General features: G+C 39.4%; 1 protein-coding gene across 4 annotated transcripts in view; it reads left to right on the plus strand.

Moving 5' to 3' along the window:
* Positions 1-19,701, plus strand: part of PIGN (phosphatidylinositol glycan anchor biosynthesis class N) — a 106,636-nt gene that overhangs the window by 68,167 nt on the left and 18,768 nt on the right. For all 4 annotated transcript variants that reach the window (XR_005826868.1, XM_040586652.1, XM_040586654.1 and 1 more), the window contains 6 exons: positions 423-522; positions 652-744; positions 2,131-2,222; positions 7,504-7,615; positions 13,570-13,678; positions 17,315-17,417. Coding sequence is in view for 3 of the 4 variants with exons in the window: in XM_040586652.1 (XP_040442586.1) it covers positions 423-522; positions 652-744; positions 2,131-2,222; positions 7,504-7,615; positions 13,570-13,678; positions 17,315-17,417 (609 nt within the window). In the remaining variant the exon portion in view is untranslated. The remainder of the gene's footprint in view (positions 1-422; positions 523-651; positions 745-2,130; positions 2,223-7,503; positions 7,616-13,569; positions 13,679-17,314; positions 17,418-19,701) is intronic.

Below are 19,701 nucleotides of genomic sequence, written 5' to 3' on the forward strand. Positions count from 1 at the left end.
CTGCAGCTGGATAATGAGCTGCCTCATAAAACACTGGAAAAACTAACTGGGGATTTTTTCCTCTCACAAGCTTTGAATGTTTCATCAGTTATGACAGACATTAAGCACAGCATAACCAAAAATGTTCATGAACTCAGAGTCAATTTAGATAAAGAATAATCGGACACTTGTCCAAATAATGGCAATGATGTGCCAGAAATGGGAGGGAAAAACCTGGAGGGTTTTATTGTAAGTTTTATATCAAGTAAAGCTGGGCAGAAGGAGCCTCAGGCCATCACCTGCTTTATTTCTGAACAGCAGGCAGGATCAGCAACACCTGAAACATTTCTTATGCTCTGACCCCCTCCTTGCCCTTCAGTGGTAAAGTCCTGCGTTTCTGTTTTTTTAAAATAATCATTATCTTGTTCCATCATTTTGAACAGACTTCCAGTTATTCAAGGCCTTGCCGCAAATCTCTTGTCACTTCATGTTGGTCGGTCTATAGGATTCTTCTTGGTTTGTACACTGGGAATTGAAATACTCGTAAGTATTTTATCCATAATGTATCAACAGGGTATCTCATTTGCTAGCATTCTACCTGTTTGGGGAATTTTAAGCTTTATTAACGTGCTTATTTTTCAGTCTTCTGTTGGATTTTTTCTTTTGTATCAGGTCTTCAGCTTTTTCTACCGCTCTACACTTACTGTTGGTCTTCTTGTCTTTGCTGGCTGGCCAGTGGTCACGCAGCTGTGGGTTCAAGCAAAGGTACTGTATTGCTTTTTTTAAAAAGAGCATTTATGAAGGTTAATAGCTGATTGCATCTTAGGATGTTAGAGCTGGTCTCTTTGGAATGCTGCTTTAGATTATTGTTCACTTATGCTTTATTCTAATCTCTGTTTTAAGCATCATGTAGCAAGGCAAGGCAGTTTAATATGATATGGATAGATCTCTTATACAAGATAAGTAATAAGATGACTTAAGAATTTGGGGTAGCTATGAGTTAGCTATCAGTTTTCTGTTGTTACTGATAACTAAAAAAAAATTGACTTAAAATCATATGAAATGCACATCATTTATCAAATTGTCAGTGATGTAAGTGTTGACATGCACAGGTGGTGAAAGTGCTACCATTTAAGTAATATGATCATTTATTGAAAAAAAATTGAAGATAACTGAAAAACACTTCTCAATTCATTATTGTCTACAATCAGCTGGCACACATTGTTCCTCAGAGTTACCTTTCTGTATTATTTTTCCTAGGAAAAAGCTTCACTTTTGTAGATATGGATGTGAAGTTGCACAACCTTTAATATAAGAGACATTTCTTGCATTAGTTTATTCAAACATCTCTTATTTCACAGGATACCTAAAACCTAGAGTTCTGGGGTAACGTTAACATTTTAATTTAAAAAAAAAAAAAGTGAGTAAAATTGCTAAGTCTTGCATATGGAGGCTTGTATTTGTTTGTTTAAATTTTTTTAAAATTCTATTTGAGTAATCAAGTAACTTGTCTTAAAGCTGATTATACACAGAAGATGTTTTGTAGCACTGAAAATTTCCTTTCAGGAATCTGAATCTGACTTGAGCTTGAAAACTTCAAGTTATATAGCTTTTAATGTGTTTAGAATAAACTACCTGGGATAGGTTTGGGTTTTTTCCTCCTAGCAAAGAATTTAGAGAACTACTTAAACAGTTACAGTGGTTAAATCAAATAGCATTCAGATTCAAAGACTGGAAAATGTTACCATATTGCCGGAGAGCAGGTGTTAGTTAGCTGCTGCAGACTTCTGATGAGATTAGTTTTATTCCTTTCCTCCATAAGGTTACTTATCAGCTTCCTGGTGACTGCAACGTCTGTGAAAGCCAGGCTTTGAAAAAGTACTTTTAAGTATAAGCTTAGCTTTAACTCTCGTTGTCTTTGATAGGATTTTGACAGCTGTGTAAATGAGATTTTCTTTATTAAAGTGGTGTAATACCAATGGCCCTGTGCTCTTCAGTTAATTTTACTCTTGATAGATGCAGGGGTTTTTTTGCCTGTGGGAGATGCTAGTAGCTGTTAGTAATTCACTGAAGTATTTTTTTCTGATTAGACAATTGTCTGTCCATGTGACCTCCAAAAAAAATCCCATTTGTTTGTTGTTGTTCTTTTAGACAAGAGCATTGATCTGGACTCTTCTTTGTGTGTTCCTGGCAATATTTCCTTTAATGCCTGTTGTAGGAAGAGAACCAAACATTCCTCTGGTGTAAGAATCTCATTTTGTTCCTTAATTTTTTTATTTCCCTCTTTGATATTCAAAATTTAGGCTGCCTTTTGATGTCTAGATATGAGGAATTGTATTATTGAAGTCTGGCTGGGACAGGTATTGAAATTCAGAATTTAAATAACACGATTATAAAGACCTCTGTTATTCACTAATGTGAATGAGAATAGACTTTTAATTCTTTTGCTACATCCGTTTGCTTTTTGTGTTATTCTGTAATTTCTTTTTGAGAGAGACATTTCTCAGAATAACAAATTTGCAAATTTTACGTGAAAATAAAGGTCATAATTAAAGGAGGAGCTTCACTGGGTTGAATACATGTTAAATAGCACTGACACGTATGAATAAGAACATTTATTCAAAAGCAGTTTTCTTTGACAGCACCTTTCTGAATTCCTCCATCTAACTTTAAATAGTCTGCCTTTGAATAGCACTTTGCACCTAGAGATATTAAGGAAAACAGAACAAATAGAACAGGCACATCTCTCTTCTTCCTTGGCATCTCTTTTTGTCTCTTCTTTATCGACTTCCACTTCTCTGTTCTGCATTTTCTGGTGTTGCTTGTCTGATTTCCTACAGTTGTTGATGTGCATCTTTGTCATCTGTCCCTCTCCTCTTGTGAGCTACCCTTTCATCATACAAGCATCCTCTGATATCTGGATGCAATCCGGGTGGTTAGCCTGAAGGCGCTGGGCTTGTGTTCTCATTGTAGTTACTGCAGAGGGAGACTTGACCTAGACTGCAACGGCTCTTTCTGCTGCCTGGTGTGCCCCATCAGAGCCAGGGTACCTGATCCTCAGTAAAATCTGGGATTTGAGCAGTAATATGTGATTGCTGGTAGAATTATGAGCCCACGTATTTCCAAAATTGTTGACATTCTGCCTCAATATTTTTCACTGTGATTTAAATCTAGCTATTGAAAACCCTTCTTAGTCTTGATGCTTGGGCATGTTAGAAATATTAGGACATACTTGCTTTGATTGTATTACAGCCTCTCGGCAGTATATCAACTGTATATGCATGTGTATATATTTCTGCTGGTCCAAACTGAATTCTTTTTATTATTTAGAACATTTGAGCACAGCTTAGAAATAAAAATGGAATTAAATTACCTTGAGATCTTCCTCCCTGACACTTCTTTACATTCACCTTACCCAAGCTGCACATCTTTCTCTTTGTTTTTCTAATAAAACATTGTACCTCTGAAACAGTTTGTGCCTGTCTGAATCTTGGCAAGGGACTTCTGAAGCTAAAAAGTTTTGAAGGAACAATTAAAATATATGTATATGTGACGCTTCAGGATATTGAAGATGAGGAGATGCTGGGACAGAAGATACAGGAGGAAGAGTTTAGAGTGCCAGTGAGAAACGGATGCATTTATTAAATCTGTTCTTGAGCTGTGGCACTATATGTCACATCAAGGCTTCTTCATCACATTAATAAAACTTGTATGGTATAAACAGGGAGCTTCTGATTCAACTCGGTCATAAAAAGGAAGGATATAGGAGGTGAAAGCAGGGTCAGATGCCCCAGGAGCAACATAGAGACACTGTCTGAATATGCAGGATAGGTTAGGAAATCCAAAGCTCTCTTGGAGTTGAATCTGGTATGGGATGTAAAGTGCAACAATACAGCGTGCAGCAGCAAAAGGAAGACTAGGGAAAATATAGCCCTGCTGTTGATGGGGACAGGAACCTGGTGATAAAGGACTGAGGCTTTCGTTTGTTTCCATCTTTACTGGTGAGACTGGCCATCAGGAATCCCACCCTTCAGACTGCTGAGACCTGCGGGAAAGCCTGGAGCAAAGAAGACATAAACTTAGAGGAAGAGGATCAGGTTAGGGAACACTTAAATGAATTGGATATGCATGAGTCTGTGGGCCCTGATGGGATACACTCAGGAATGCTGAGGGAGCTGACCCATGTCACTGATAATCTGAAGAGTTGTGTCAATGGCTGGTGGGAGAGGATCCTGAGGACTGGAAGAAAGCAGATGTTGTCATTGCTATTTTCAGGAAGGGCAAGAGGATCCAGGGGACTACAGGCCAGTAAGCCTCACCTCAATCCTTGGAAAGCTACTTTAGCAACTAATCGTGGAAGCAAAGTATTTCTAAATATGAAGGACAAGAAGGTGATTGGGAGTAGTCAGCTTGAATTTATGAAGAGGAAATTATACTTTGCCATCCTGGTAGCTTTCTAAGACAAGGAGACTGGCCCAGTGAGGGGAGAGCAGGGAATATTGTTTATTTTGACTTCAGCAAGGATTTTGATACATTCTCTGTCATGAACAAGTGGTTTAGGTTAAGTCACTTAGAAAATCCATCAAAGGTATGAGCAAAATGGTTTTAATAGGAATTTGTGCCTAAAATAGTTTATGCCTAAAAGATATAAGGAATATTCACAATTTAAGGATGATCATAGGATTTTAGCAGCACTTAATCATTTACTTATCATTTATAAAGTGAATCAAATAGGATTTACTTAAATTATAGAAGCGGTTTAACTATGGATTCAATGGTAATACTTTTATTATACTTAATATCAGGTTACTAAATTCATACACACATGCACACAGACAAAGGAATAGAAGTATAGAGATATACGTACAAAGGTATATATACCTGTTAAAAGTTTCCCTCAGGTTCAGTGAAATATATCAAATGCCTTTGCCTTTCTCAACAGCCAAAGGGTTGAGCCTTGAGAAGCAGGAAAATCAGCTCAAGCTCTATTGTCAGCTTCTGGTGACAGTCCTCCTGGTATTGCAGACTTGGGAGTTTGTGAGCTCTGAGAGGCATCCCGCTTAGAGGCAGATGCTGTTTGCAGCCCACTGCAGGAGAACTCAAAGGGCCTCACTTACAACTGCTGCTTGTAGGTTCGAACATGGTTGGCTTTAGTCATCGGTAACTTTCTGTCCTGGCTGCAGTCAGAGTTGGTAATTAATGGAGGGTTTTTTTTAAATTCCACTGACAGTGGTATCGTACCACTCACAGTCATAATAAAGAGCATTCCCAAACTTGTTAAGGGATGTTCAAGGTTGTCAGGTGTTGGTGGTGTGCAGATAAGGAACGCTTCTCGTACAGCCGATAGTTTCCCACCTTGGCCGTGCTAGTTACTAGTTCGGTTCAGGGATGCTTTACTGCCCAGCTCGTAGCACACAGCCTAAGGCCTAATGGGGATTCCTGAGAGCATAGAGCAGCCCAGGGAAGGGAGTGAGATAGACCACCATGGTCTTCCATAACATTTTCGTACACAAACTGGTGATGTAAAGGCTAGATCAGTGGACAGTGAGGTGGACTGGAAACAGGCTCAACTGTCAAGTTCAAAAGATTGTAATCAGTAGCACAGAGTCCAGCTGGAGGCCAGTCACTAGTGGTGTACAGCAGGGGTTGGTACAGGGGCCAATACTATTTTAACGTCTTCATTGCTGGCTAGATGATGGGACAGAATGCACCCTCAAGAAGTTTGTAGGTGATACAAAACTGGGAGAAGTCGTTGATACAGCTGGTGGACATGCAGCCCTTCAAGAGGACCTCAACAGGCTGGAGAAATGGGCAGACAGGAAGGTCATGAAGTTCAAGAAAGGGAAGTGCAAAGTCCTATGCCTGAGCAGAAATAATTTCCATGCACCAGGACAGGCTGGGACCAACTGGTTTGCCCATAAGCCAACAATGTGCCCCTTGCAGGAAAGGCTAGTGGTATCCTTGGCATTACCAGGGTGATGATGAAGGTGATTATTTCTCTCTACTCAGCCCTGATGAGATGCGTCTGAAAGTGCTGTGTCCGGTTCTGGGCTGTCCAGAAAAAGAGATGTGGGCATACTGGACCGAGTCCAGAGAATGGCCACTAACATGAGTAAGGGATTAGAGCATCTGTCACAGAAGAGCAAGCAAGAGCTGGGGCTGCTTATCCTGGAGGAGAGATTGAGTGAGCTGGAACTGGTTATTCTAGGGGAGACTCAGGAGGATTTTATCAATGTATATATTTTTGGGGGAGAGTAGTAAAGAAAACACATTCTTCTCAGTGTCCAGTGAAGAGACAAGAAATGGGCAAAAGTTCAGATACAGGAAATTCCATTTAAATATAAGAAAAGACCTTTCTTTATAATGAGGGAGGTCAAGCACTGGAACGGGTTCCCCAGAGAGGCTGTGGAGTCTCTGTCAGTGGAATTACTCAATGCCCAGTTAGACATGGCCCTGAGCATCCTGCTGTAGTTGGCACTGCTCTGAGCAGGTGGTTGGACTAGACTGATCTCCAGAGATACCTTCCAGCCTTCATTCTGTGAGTAGCCTGCAACCGTGTTCCTATGTTGGTTAGGTCACTACTTGAAAATTACTATTGAGATACACTTATATAGCCTTATTTTACTGAATATGTGGTATTGGCGCATTTTTGCGTTATGTCTGAGAAAACACGAGTGGAGTAGTTACAAATAGATATTTTTGTTAGTAGTCTCTCGATGGCGGTGCCAAGGGACAAGTGGAAGCAAGAACTGGGTGGTTTGACTACTTTCATATCAAGGTTGTAGCGTGGCAGAGAAATACACACAAAAACTGCTGATGCCTTTACAGTCCCTCTGCTTGCTTGATGACTGAAGGGAGACAACTGGAGGTGATACTAGTATTGAACTTCCAGTGAATCTTGTCTATTATTTTGGAACAGTGTCATAATTAGCAATTTACTCAATAATGCCAAGCAGGTGTTCTTTTCCTGCGTTTGTGATGAGTAACAATCTTCTTGTTAGTCTTGCTGTTGCATTTAACCAAAGCTATGTATTTGATAGCAGTGGTGATGCAATTACCCTGTTAGATGACAAACCTGATGGACCTTGAAGCCACTAACTTTAGATCACTGATCACTGTTACTGTTTTGTTCATAATATCATTTGGAGGTCATTGAAAGTACCTAAAAATAATGGGCGACAGATCAGACAATTGGCCAAAATGGAGACTTTTTTCTTTTTGCCACTGCCATGAAAAGAGCATAACTGCATATGTGGATGGCAAGCTTATATAAAACAAACAAAACAAAACAAACCCAACACCACTAACACCCCACAAAAAAAACCCAAAACAAAACAAAAACAAACTAAAACCACCCACACTTGATTCTGGATTGGATTTCTAAAGCTAGATGTTGAAGTTTCCTTAATGTATGAAGTCTTGACACTGTAATGATTTAATCTTTGTGAAGAACATTTCTATGAAAGTTTCTTGAACCTTTTCATATTCCCTGGGATTTTATTGTTCTTTTGTTTGTTTTTACAGAATAGCAACTGGTTTGCTGACTCTCTTGATCTCTTGCTTCTCATTGACATCTCTTTGTAAAAGTGGAAATAAGTACAAAAATAATGAAGATCTGAAAGTACATTTTTATCAGGTCAGTTGCTACTTTTCAGTAATTCTGAATGTTAGAGGGTTTTTACATGCAAATTTTTACATACTTTCTAAGAACATGTTCCTACTAAGGCCACAATTTTCAAGAGGAAAATGATTGTTCCTAAGAGTTTTCCTCTTGACCGTTTCAGGAGGACCATGTGTTCATAGTAATACGCATTTTTAAATGTCATCATCATATGTTCCCAAAAACTCATCCTGTGCATATTTATGTGTATTGAGACATAGACATGCATACACATTTTGATGCTCTACTTAGTTTGTCCTGTGTTCAGTCTGTGTATGTAACTTCCAGTGATGTTCGCAGGAATTGTACATGCATGCTAAAGAACAGGCTCGCTGGTTCAGAGGCTTCTTTCCAGTTTCTGGTTGTTCCAGTAGTAGTGCCCAGTGACAGGATAAGGGGCAACAGGCACAAGCTGCAACACAAGAAAGTCCTTCTGAATGTGAGAAAGAGCTTCTTTACCTTGAGGGTGACAGAGCAGTGGTACAGGCTGCCCAGAGAGACTGTGGGGTCTCCTGCTCTGGAGACATTCAAAAGCCACCTGGACATGATTCGGTGCAACCTGATTTAGCAGGGGGTTGGACCAGATGATCTCCAGAAGTCACTTCCAACCCCAACCGTTCCGTGATTCTGTGAATAACAATGTGAGATTGATACTGTGCTGCTTTTCTGTTGGTTAGATCTTCTTTCAGATGAAAGATGAGAATTTTTATAGCTTCATGAAGTAGGTAGATCTTTTCATAGTAGGTGCTAATTAAGTTCTAGAGAGCTCTTAAGATTCTAATAATACCTTGCATGTCTGCTGTCCTTTTTTTTTTTTTTTTTTAAACTTATTACAAGATAATGGTTTTATTTTGGGACTGGCTTTATTGGTTGTGACTTAATAAGCGCTGGAATTTCTTATTGAGCCAAGCAATGTATTCATTATATTAGTGATTCAGGCATGGAGCTCAAATTGGTTAAAAGGAGGAGGGGAAAGAATAATGAATGCTTAGAGAATAATGAATACCTGAGCATGCATGCATGTATAGTGTGGTGGTGATTTCTCGTAACGTTTCCAGCTTACACGTGGAAAAGATGTATCAGTTCCTTTCCTAAGCATTCAGGACAGGTATTTCCAGCATATACTCAGCAGTAGATTTCTCACTGGAATGCCTGAAAACAACTTGAACTGGATGGGGGAGTGAGAGAGCAGCTGGGTGGGCAGCTGGGCGGGCAGCTGGGCAACGTCAGCTCACCACACAACTGCTGCAGCATCTCAGGTGGTGTGACTTTGTGGAGAAGCTCACAAATGATCACAATAATGAAATAGGTCTGTAGTCAAAAAGTAATGCTGGATTATTCTTGAGCCAACTTTAGAGAATCAGGAAATTCACACACAGAGTCCTGAGATACTTAATTAGATGAAAATGTTCTGCTTGCTTGTTCAGGGAATAAGGTCTTTGTTTTTCTCCCAACATTTAAGATCGTAAAGCTCCTCAAATTGCTCCTTAATCAGAAAATATTTTGCCATAGTGACATCATATTAGACTTTTATTTCGGAAGCTTACTTGGGAATGGAAAACATGGGATCCACCATTCATGCTCTGAGTCAGGAAAAGATTGGTAGGGGACATTATTAAAGAACATTGCAGAGGTATTACACATGTTTCTAAATAAATAACTTGTTTTGACATTAGGTTGGTTGCATTTAGTTAGTTTGAAACAGGAATACAAAAGGAAAATGTTTGTCAGAAGACTAGTATTTCTAGGCAACAGAAGTCTCTTATTCTCCTTTTGCTTTTTCTTTTGAGTTGGAATTTTCAGTGGGGACAGGGAAGGGGGTAATCTTATGAGGTGCTGGTTTGGAGCAATTTGAGTGCATCAGTTTTGATTTACAACTCCCAGGCAGTTTTAAGGGTGAGATGAATCCTCTAGTCAGATGAAACGAAACATACCAATTTTGCAGTGACAGACAGCGATCAGGGCACTGACATTCATATACACAAGCACTGTCAGGTTCCTGCTTTACATCTGACAAGGGATTTCTTGAAAGCAGGTTTTGCAGCTCCCCTCCACGTAAGCTTTCTTTACATTGTTCCTTTGTAGGCAGGAAACTAAGACTGGTTAACGGTTCTTCATTTTGGGGAATAAGAAGATAGGTTAATTTGCTACAGGTCTGTTGTCTTTGTGTGCCACTTTCCTCTCAAGCATTGACTGAAGTGGAAGGGAAAATGTGGTGTCCCTTCCTCACACTCTTTAGTTATGGTTTGCCTTGGGGATTCCCTTAGCCACTCTGCTAATATCGTTTATAGGTTCAGCTCTGGCTAAAAGCCTTTGAATTACACAATGGAGGACTAGCTCGTGTTTCTAATTTGTTACCTCTTAGCCTACTGATCTGGCCAAGCTTCTCTGATCTCTGATTGGGATTCCTTGACTTTTATTTCTTTTTTCTTCTTTTTTTTTTTAAATCCTTTTCCTCTTTGTTTTGATAGTGTGTGTGCAAGAACCCTCTTTTAAATCTTCTATTTCAGTTCACATCAAATTTTTGCATCTGATCATTTGGGATGAGATCCATTTTCATACAGGAAATCAAATAATATATCCAAAAGGTTCAAGTAGTTCTTGTTTCCCTGAGTCGTTCTTCACAAGTTATTTTGGAATTGCGTATGAATAATGACACTTCCCATTTCAGTTTTCTTCCTATTTCAGTCACCGAAAAAGAAGGATTCAGCATCACCTAGGCTTTTCTTTGTCCTTCCGATGAATCTTTTTTCTCTTCTGAAGATAACTTCCTTTATTGTCCAAGTGAGCTTCCTTTTCCATCTGGGAATTAGCCTGTAGAGAAGATACCATGCTTGGTAAGGAACAAAGCTTGTTCCATTACATTAATTGCTCTCCTTTTGGTCAAAAAGAAACCAGAATTGTTAGAGACCATTGGAGCAGGCAAAAAAGCTACCAGTTTGCATGTAGTCCCTCACAGAAAAGGTAATTTCCCTCTCATCCAATCCTGAACTATGTATTTTTGTGTTGGTTTCTCCATGGTTGGGACAGAGTGTACACCTTAGCAAACGAGTACGAACCACATACCTGTATGGATCTGAGAGGCCATTTACAGGCTACTCATTTATTCACTGATTTTGTACCTATACACTACATATTCCAACATGGGCATTAGCCTTAAAGAAACAAAAAAGTCCCAGACAACCAAACAGCATGATAAAAAAGATTTTTTTTGCAAAATTATATAAATAAAGACAATTTAAAAAGTAAACATGCAAGCTTGAGTAACTTGTAGCAGAATTTACATTTCTGCTACAAAACCTTCAGTTATGTTTAGACCTAATTTTGAATTTTTGATACATGTACTGGTTGCCTGAGGCAGGAGATACTAATCAACACCCTCAGTTTCTGAAAACTGTAAAAACTTTCTCAGGTTTTCTCTTGTTATCATTAAATCAGGAATAACACTTTTTTCAGTATTTTGTTTGCTATGGCAAGGAGAGAATTGTCTTTTGGTTAATGTTAATTCTGTCCTCTGGCGAGGTGGGCATTGGTCTCTTTTCCCAAGTAACAAGTGATAGGATGAGAGAAAATGGCTTCAAGTTGAGGCAAGGGAGGTTTAGTTTGAATATTAGGAAATATTTCTTCACTGAGAGGGTTGTCAAGAATTGGAGCAGGCTGCCCAGGGCAGTGGTTAAGTCACCATCCCTGGAGATATTTAAAAGACATGTAGATGTGGTTCTTAGGGACATGGTTTAGTGGTGGACTTGGCAGGGCTGGCTTAATGGTTGAACTCCACGATTGTAAACGTCTTTTCCAACCTAAATAATCTGATGATCTTCAAGAAGTTATTAAGGCTTCAGGAATGGTGAAAACAGGATGAACATGATCAGTCTATCAGCTAGACTGATGCAGTACTTACTGCACAACTTAATGTTTTTGCTGGAGCAAACACCAGTTTCTCTTTGCTATCAGTTTCGTAGGTGAAGCCCAGTTTCTGCTGCACTACTGAAAACACAGTGGTTTCCATTGGTTGATAGGGTTGGACCACGTTATGCCCAGGAGACTTGAACTTTGTGTGGATCCAAGGTGGTCAGATTATTAGTTTTCCTCTCAGAATTTGGAGGAGAATTAAACAGTAGGAATCCATGTCATATTAGTGGAAGTAGCGGACAGGAAGAATGCTTTCAGCCAGCCTTGTATAGGGTCCAGCCTGTGATGCTGGTTCTCCTGCTGTTCTCTCTATGGGTGGCTACATTAGAGGCTTAGGAGGGCAGCCAAAGCTGCTGGTGAAAAGGTGTTGGGACTGCAGATGTCAGTCTTGGTTTCCTCTTGTAGCTGTGACCTACGGATGAGTGTTTCTCAGAGGCCTGTTCTTAATGTGTTTTAAGAACAATCTCTTCAAATAAGAGATTTTAACTTCAAAGAAGGTTGTGAAGGGGGAAAGAAGACAGATTCTTAGCTGGAGACCTCAGTTTGCATCCCCGAGTTACTTCTGTGCTTTTCCACAGTCCTGGAGTTGTTGGTGAAAGCTGAGAACAGTTTGAACATTAATTAAACTATGAACACAGGAGTCTCGAAAGCAGATGCTGAGCCCTTCCTTCCCTGGAAATTAACATAAATCTATAAGAAGTAACTTGGGTCTACTAATGTGCCCAGGTCATCACAAGTCTTCCAAGGCACAAGGTGTATTATGGGAGATGACACAAGGTGAATGCAGAGTGACTTCTCCAGTGACCAAGGGATAGCAGAGGGATTACCAGAGCTCATGATACTTAAAGACATTGAAAAGATGTATCAAAGAGGAGAGTTCTGGCCTGAATACAACAAAAGCATCACAAAGAGACCTGATCAGAGATCTGAAGGAAGCAATTCCCTGAGCTTTTGGAGGCTTAATGCTTTCAGCTATCTTACTGATGTCACGCAGAAATACCGGTGACAAGTTCCTGTGGCCTGAAATTAAATAGAAGCAGCAGACACTGAACACCTGTGAAACTGGGCCAAAAGAGGATGCTGACTGCTAAGTATATCCTCTGAGCAGGTACCGCTAGGTATCACTTCATCTGGCAGGGGAATGGCAGCTATTCGTGTGGTAAAAAGTGATGGATGTGAACAGTGTAGCTTCTTTGCACTCAAAAAGCCACAACAGCAATTATGTCTTCTAATGGCAAAGTACTGTGCATGCTTGATTTGCCTTTTAGTGGAACTGCGGAGTTGTGAATAAATAGCAGTAATTGGAAGCTTGACTCAAGTATTTTCTTGGATAATTGTAATCTTTCAAAAATAACTAAGGTAATTTTCCTAAGGTTTTTTGCACCCATTTGATGTCTGAATGGTGTCTCTTGAATTAGTCAAGAAAAAAGGACTGCTTCTCCAAGGCAGAGGGCCTTGCTTGAGGTGGTTCAGACATTTTCATTTGAACAGTCTGCTAAGACTGCGATTTCTTTCCATCTCTCAAAATCCACCTCCAGTCTGCTCTGCTGCTGCTCTTTTCTTACAGGAGCTGTTCTGCCCATGCAAAGCTCTTGCCTTACCTACTCCCCCTCCACCCTGTACCTGATCCTGCAGCAAAGCCAGAGGTTCTGCTAGTTCTTGGTGGCTGCTGTTTGAGGACCAGTGCAACATATGTTTTCTGTGGTTTACTCAAGCATTTTAGTAGTTACTCTTGACAAAGAGCCTGTCATGTCAAATCAGTGATCCAGGGCACTTGTTTAAACTGTTTAAAAATAGCACAAATAAACAGTAAGAATAATAAAAATAAAAGCATAGAAGGAAGTTTTAAAAAGCCTAAATTGTAAAAAACTAAAAACACTCAACACTACATATCAGACTTCCTTTCTTATGTTGATTCAGATGAGGTGTTTATACAACTCTAAAGCGTATTTACATATTTAGTATGAGCTGGCAGAGATCCATACATTGTGTTTCATTGTCTGATTTCTTCTTTCTAGATGTTGAGTATTGCACTTTCAACATATGTTGTGAGCAGTACCCATGACAGTCTGAAGAGCAAACAGGGGTTGCCTGTATTGAATCAGATTACTAGCTGGATGACTCTAGGTGAGAACATCTTCCCTCCTGAACTTGTATGCTGATAGTTTGTGGGGTTCAGGGTTGGGTGGGAGTGATGACACTTCCTTTATTTGACTAATCGTTCTTCAGTGACTTCACTATTTTTTCCGAAGTGAGGTTTTTTGAGGAATGTGTGAGAAAGTCTTCTAAAGTAAGTTTGTAATAGAATGCAAACAACCTTGATTTACAAGTAGCTTTATCTTTTGGGTTTGGGTATTCTGGAAGACCCCTTTTAGGGATGTAGTGGTATAAATTCCCTTTTTGTTTCACTTGGAGCCAGATAAGGGTGATGTGAGATGTCCTGCAAGCAATCCAGTTAAGCATAGGGAAATGAGGAAAGGTTGTTGCTGTATTTCAATAGAAACTTGAAGTTGCAGATGATGGCAGAGACCGTTGGGGTATGGCAGTGTTCTTCAGAGCTGCCTTGCAAAATACCTGTGAGTTAATGATGCTAATGTTATGTTTTATATGTGTTATAACCTAATTATTAAAGGGAAAAAACAATCCACAAATCTATGGATTGTTCACCACACTAGAATTAAAATCTTAGGATGATTAAACAGAGCAAATGTAATTACTGCTGTGCTTGTGGAATACAGTAAACCAATACTTTTCATATCTCAGCTGTAAAATAATTTCTGTAGGTTTCCATTAGAAAATATTAAGCATTATTTATCCCTGAGTGATCTGGAACGTGGGATTTGTTCTGGAGCTAAACGTATCTCATGCAAAGATTGATGGCAGCTCTTTGTTTAAATTCCTGGTCTTTACTTCTAGCATAGCTTAATGGAAGAATTATGACTCTTCTTATCTAGTTGCTGGATGTCTTGTGCAGACCTGGACTGGTGACATTGTTTTAACTCAAGCCAGTCTTGTCAGTTTTAGAATCCTGCTTCCATTCGAGGAAATGGATTCAAGATTAATACAACTGATTGTGATCGGTGCGTGTGTGAGCAGTGCTGTCTTTGTAATGCAGTTGTCTTTGGAGCATTTTCCTTTCCATCATGCTTTTCTAAACTCTTTGTAGGCTACTAAGCTAAGTGGGGATCTCTGTGTGATGAATTCTTTGTAGTTGTAAAATCGATGAAATCAATGATGTCCTGCTTGATTACTGGAGCAGGAATTGAGGGTAAAAGGTTATCTTTCTCTCCTGTGTAAGGGTGAGAAAAAAACATTTTTCATCTAAGATGATTTGGGCAGTCAGAGAGGTCTAAAGTTATGAGGAAAAAGTATATTAGAAATTCTCGTTGCTGTGGGTGATGTTTCTATGATGAAAAATAAAGCTAACACTGAAGTAAACTGTATATACCCAGAAAGTCTACTTGCTGCCACAGTAGTATTGAATATTTTAGCAAAGTCTTTCAGACTGGAAGTAATCATTTTAAGTGAATGTGATATACAGGGTAGGAGCTTTATGTACTTGCTGAAGTTGCTCTAAATAATTAAACACAGAACTAAGCAAGTAAAAAGCTAAGGCATCCAAAAATACTTCCTCAGTACTCCTGTTGGAGAGAAGTGCCATGTCACTACCATAACCACAACCAGCATCTGCCTTGTCACCAGTGTGTACCACAAATATGGCACCATAAGAATTAAGGTACCAAGCTTTACTGTAGCTTTTCCAAGGTTGGTGGCATTACAGGTGGTCAAACTCCTCTTTTTTTGCTTAGTTCTGGAAGAATGGCACTGTTGCTTACTGAACTGTTATTATGCACTTCTGTGTGTATTCATATAACCAGAAACACACAGTTATCAGTGTTTATACATCATAACAAATAATTATTGACAATAATAGATAATTAGTGATGGGTAAGTGTCTGCAGGCCTGTGTCCAGCTGGCTTTAGGTGTTACACAGGATGGTTCATGCACTGGATGTTAAGCACAAACATAGAGGTAAAACCAGGAGGCATAAAGTTAGTCCAGCTTCTTCCCATGTTCTTCAGAACCATCTTTATGTTAAGAGATATTTCTAAATAAATGTTTATTAGATTTCCACTGATCTAAACTTTAAAACTTATCATAGCAACCTGCCAAATTTTGAGGAATTTAATGTCACAACTGGGTGGGAGGGACACATAGAAATTTGTATAGGTCAGCCAGAAACCTGCAGGTCTTTTGATGGTTAATACCTGATGTGTCACATCAGAAATGGAGGGGAAAGGCTAATTATTACCTACCAGCCACTCATCTGTTCTCATCTGTGATTGCGCTCAGAAAGTGATAAACTTCTGATGTGCTGAGTGTCATTCACAGAGGCCAGTTGCCATGCTGAATTGCTTTCTAGCCGTTCTGACTTGCAGTGATGTCCCTGAAGTTCCTGCTTGAGCTGGGCCCTCTTTTAAGTAGAGAAAGCTACAAGTGATGCTGAAAGGCTGGAGCACCCTTGAAACGAAGTCACTCATTCTGTAATTGTAGCAGTGACCAAGGCTGAAAGCCAGGAAGTAAAACATACTAACTACAGATTTTAGAAACAGCCTCATCTCTCTTGCATGATATACTTACTATAAATATTAATTTCTACTGTGACAGTAAGCACAAGTGAGCACTTTCCATATATTATAGTTTCATTTCTGTTCCTTAATAGAGTGATTAATAATTATGACTTACTGTTGATGGAGTCTTTGAATGATTCAGTAATAAGGGCGCTATACTACAACGAAGAATCACACCAATGTTATTTGTCAGCGCACTTCTTTATAAACACATACAAAATTCATATTAAAAAAATTGGGTTTAAAGACTAATTCACAACAATGCTTTTCCTTCTCCCTTTCCTCGCCTCAAGCACTGGCCACTTTTCCTCTGCTTTTCTTCCTCTTTACTCCTTCTTCCAGTAGCCCATTTCCTCTCTCTGATTTTCCTTACCTCCTGCAAACTGTTGGGCCCTGTCCTCACCTGCAGAAGTTTCCTAGCTGGAGTCATCTCTTTAGGGGCAACACAGACTCTACTAACTGGGGCTGACCGGACAGTTGAGCAATGGACTGCACTAAGGAGCAGCATGTAACTCTTAAGATCCCACACCTGTGTCAGAGAGATGCATTACGCATTGAAGTCAAGAGGCATGAATCATGACATATAGGTCCCCTGCAGTTCCTTAAACATTCCTGTTTTAAAACTTTCAAGTAGAGAAGCTAATAAGTTGATAGTTTCTGTACTTTACTTAGCAGAGTTTTCAGTTGCACCTCAAAATGTTGCAGGTTTCCTAATCTAATCCAATGGAGCAGTGGCTCTGTAACTGTGGTAACTGATGGCCAGAGGTCATCAGGGCCATAGTAAGTGGTTCTCAGAGTAGTATTAAACAGTCAAACTTGACTATTTTTTGGGGTAGTGCTTCTGCATCTTCTGAAGGACTTACTGACATCAGTTCATGAGAAATTGTAAAGGCTGTGAGGTAGAAAGCCAGGGAATTAAAATGATAGACAACTGAAATTACTTTTGATAAATATTAAGCATTCCAAACATTGGGTTTTCTCTAGCAAAAGTGACTTCCGAAAACAGAAGGGCATATATGACCGGTATTGAGTTTCTGTACAAAAAGTGTCAAGATTTGAAGAATGTTGTCTTGTTACTAAGTTTGAAATGTTTTGCACGTAGTGACCAATGGATCTTTTTTTTTATTGCAGTTTCTTCCTCGGTGCTGCCATTACTGAGCCCCACGTTTCTCTTCCAGCGACTGTTCAGCATAGTGCTCTCCCTGATGTCTACCTACCTGCTCCTCAGCACAGGGTACTTCTCTCTTACTCTGTTTGATTGGTCTGACAGATGGAAATCAAAGGCTAAACATGAAACTGCTGAATCTCATGAACGTTTTTGTTAAAAGTGTAATGTGCTTCCAACTGTAGTCTCACCATTTATCTCTTTGCTTAGTTTCCTAAATAAAATTTATGGGGTATTTCCATATTCCTCCTTGTATTATAAACACTTTTTTTTTCACATTCCTTTCAGCTAGACCAAACTGTGACTGGAAGGGTTTGTATTCAATCTTGCACCAGAGTAACACAATGGTTAAGTTTGTTTTATGTTGTTTCAGCATTTGCTTTTCTGCTTGCAAACAAAAGGAAGTAACTTCTTTCCCAGCTGCTCAGCACTAATATCTAGTTATGGCTAAAATGCCATGTGACAGGAAACAGGTAGCCCTAAAATGAGGGGGAAATTTATTCACAGAGATTTTCATGAACATAATTTTTTTCAAAGGGATGCTAGTCCTTATAAACAGTAGGGCTTGCTTCTTTTTGGATGAAAGACAACTCCTCAGAGCTTGTAAATGAAGAAAACGCTGTCAGCCAACCATTTTTTTTCCTACACTCAGTATCTCTTAAGAGCATACTTAATGAGGAATATGGGAACCATTCCTTCCGCCTCCCCTCCCACTTATTCTCTGGATTTAATTACACTGGAAAATTTAGTGGTATAAAATATGTTGCAGCAGACATTTTGCAATCGCTGCCTCTTGCGGATACTCTCATTTTGGATGAAGCACATTTTTTAATTTTTATTTTTATTTTAAATATCCTGCCTCCCCTTCCCTCTTCCCCACTAAGATTTTGATCTTAATTTTACTTCTGTCCACACACACACTATTACATTCAACCTTCTTAGTCCTGGCTATTGGATAAAGTATGAATGTTGTTCTCTCTGAGGCTGGCAACCTCCCTGTTTGTATTTTGGCCCTGGACCAGACCATTTAAACGCTGACAGCTCTCTACTGTCTTCCTACAATGATCAGAGACACCCAACAAATTTTGGAACAATTCTTTCAAAACAAAACAAACAAAAGCCACACACACACACAAAAAAAAAACCCAAAAAACCAACAAACCCCAAAACAAGCAATCATTGCAAAAACAAGGCGCTCCATGCCAGGAGTATCCAGTGTTTCTGTCTTCAGTGCTCTGTTATACCATGTAATGATAACTTACTGTGTTGCACACATAATTACAGCACCTCTCTGGGTGCAATTAAGTGGAAGTGTTGATGCCAGCTGAAGAGCGTGGTTGCATACAGCCATTTGTCACTGACTCAGTTGAAGACATTAAATTTATAGGCAAGTGTAGACTGTTGTGAGAATTGCAGGTCCTTTCATTAGAGACAACCCAACCATTGTTGTCTTCGTGTTTAACTGCTTGTCGTTCTGATAATTAAGGCAGAAATGTCTATCCAAAATGTATCATTCCAGTTTGAAACTGCTTTGTAGCTACACTGTTGGGGAGGCACAACAGAAACACTACCAAGATTAACTGCAATGGTTTTCTCAGTTTAAGACAAATAAGTGTGTGTCCACGGGGAGAGGGGGGAAGGCAAAAATTTAAAGTCTTGTCACTATTAGTGTCACAGTCAATGTCAATGTTATAATTTTACCCTGAAAGAAAAAGAAAACAAAACTGAGAGGCACTGTGAATTGCAACTGAGATGTAGAGACAAGGAAAAGTTAGTATTATTCAATGACAATCTACACCCCTAAGTTATCTAAGGGTTTTAATCTCTCACATAAGTACACTCATAGTTAGCTCTGAGTGCTGTTGGAGCCAGAAGTACTCCTCTGAGACAGGGGGTGTAGCTAGAACAGTTTAGCAGCCTTGGTTAAGAGTGTGCCTTGGTGCTGCTATTGCAATGAATTGCTATATAGTGAAGAAAAGGACGCTTCAGTGAAATGCAACGTTCTTTGTATTTAACAGATTCCTCTCTCCTTGGAACTAGACTGAGATCACCAGAATGAGCTTGATTAGGACCTAAAGAAACACAAGTCACTGCCTAGGCTGGACTGTAACCCCTCAGTTCCAAGTAGCTCTTATAAAATTTTCCATTTTGCAGAAAATGGGTGCCAAATATGATTATTTTTTTTTCGTGCTTCTTTTTAGTTTTATTCCAGTTTTGTAAAGTTAATCATGACACAAAGGGCCCTCATTCATTTTTGTGGTAGCCATCAAGTGAAAAAATGGGTGTGCAACATGACAAAGCTGATGCAGCCTTTGTTTCTCCTACTTTTACTATGTAATTACTGTATGACTTC

The sequence above is a fragment of the Falco naumanni genome, chromosome 3, assembly GCF_017639655.2.
Source record: "Falco naumanni isolate bFalNau1 chromosome 3, bFalNau1.pat, whole genome shotgun sequence".
NCBI classification, from domain to species: domain Eukaryota; kingdom Metazoa; phylum Chordata; class Aves; order Falconiformes; family Falconidae; genus Falco; species Falco naumanni.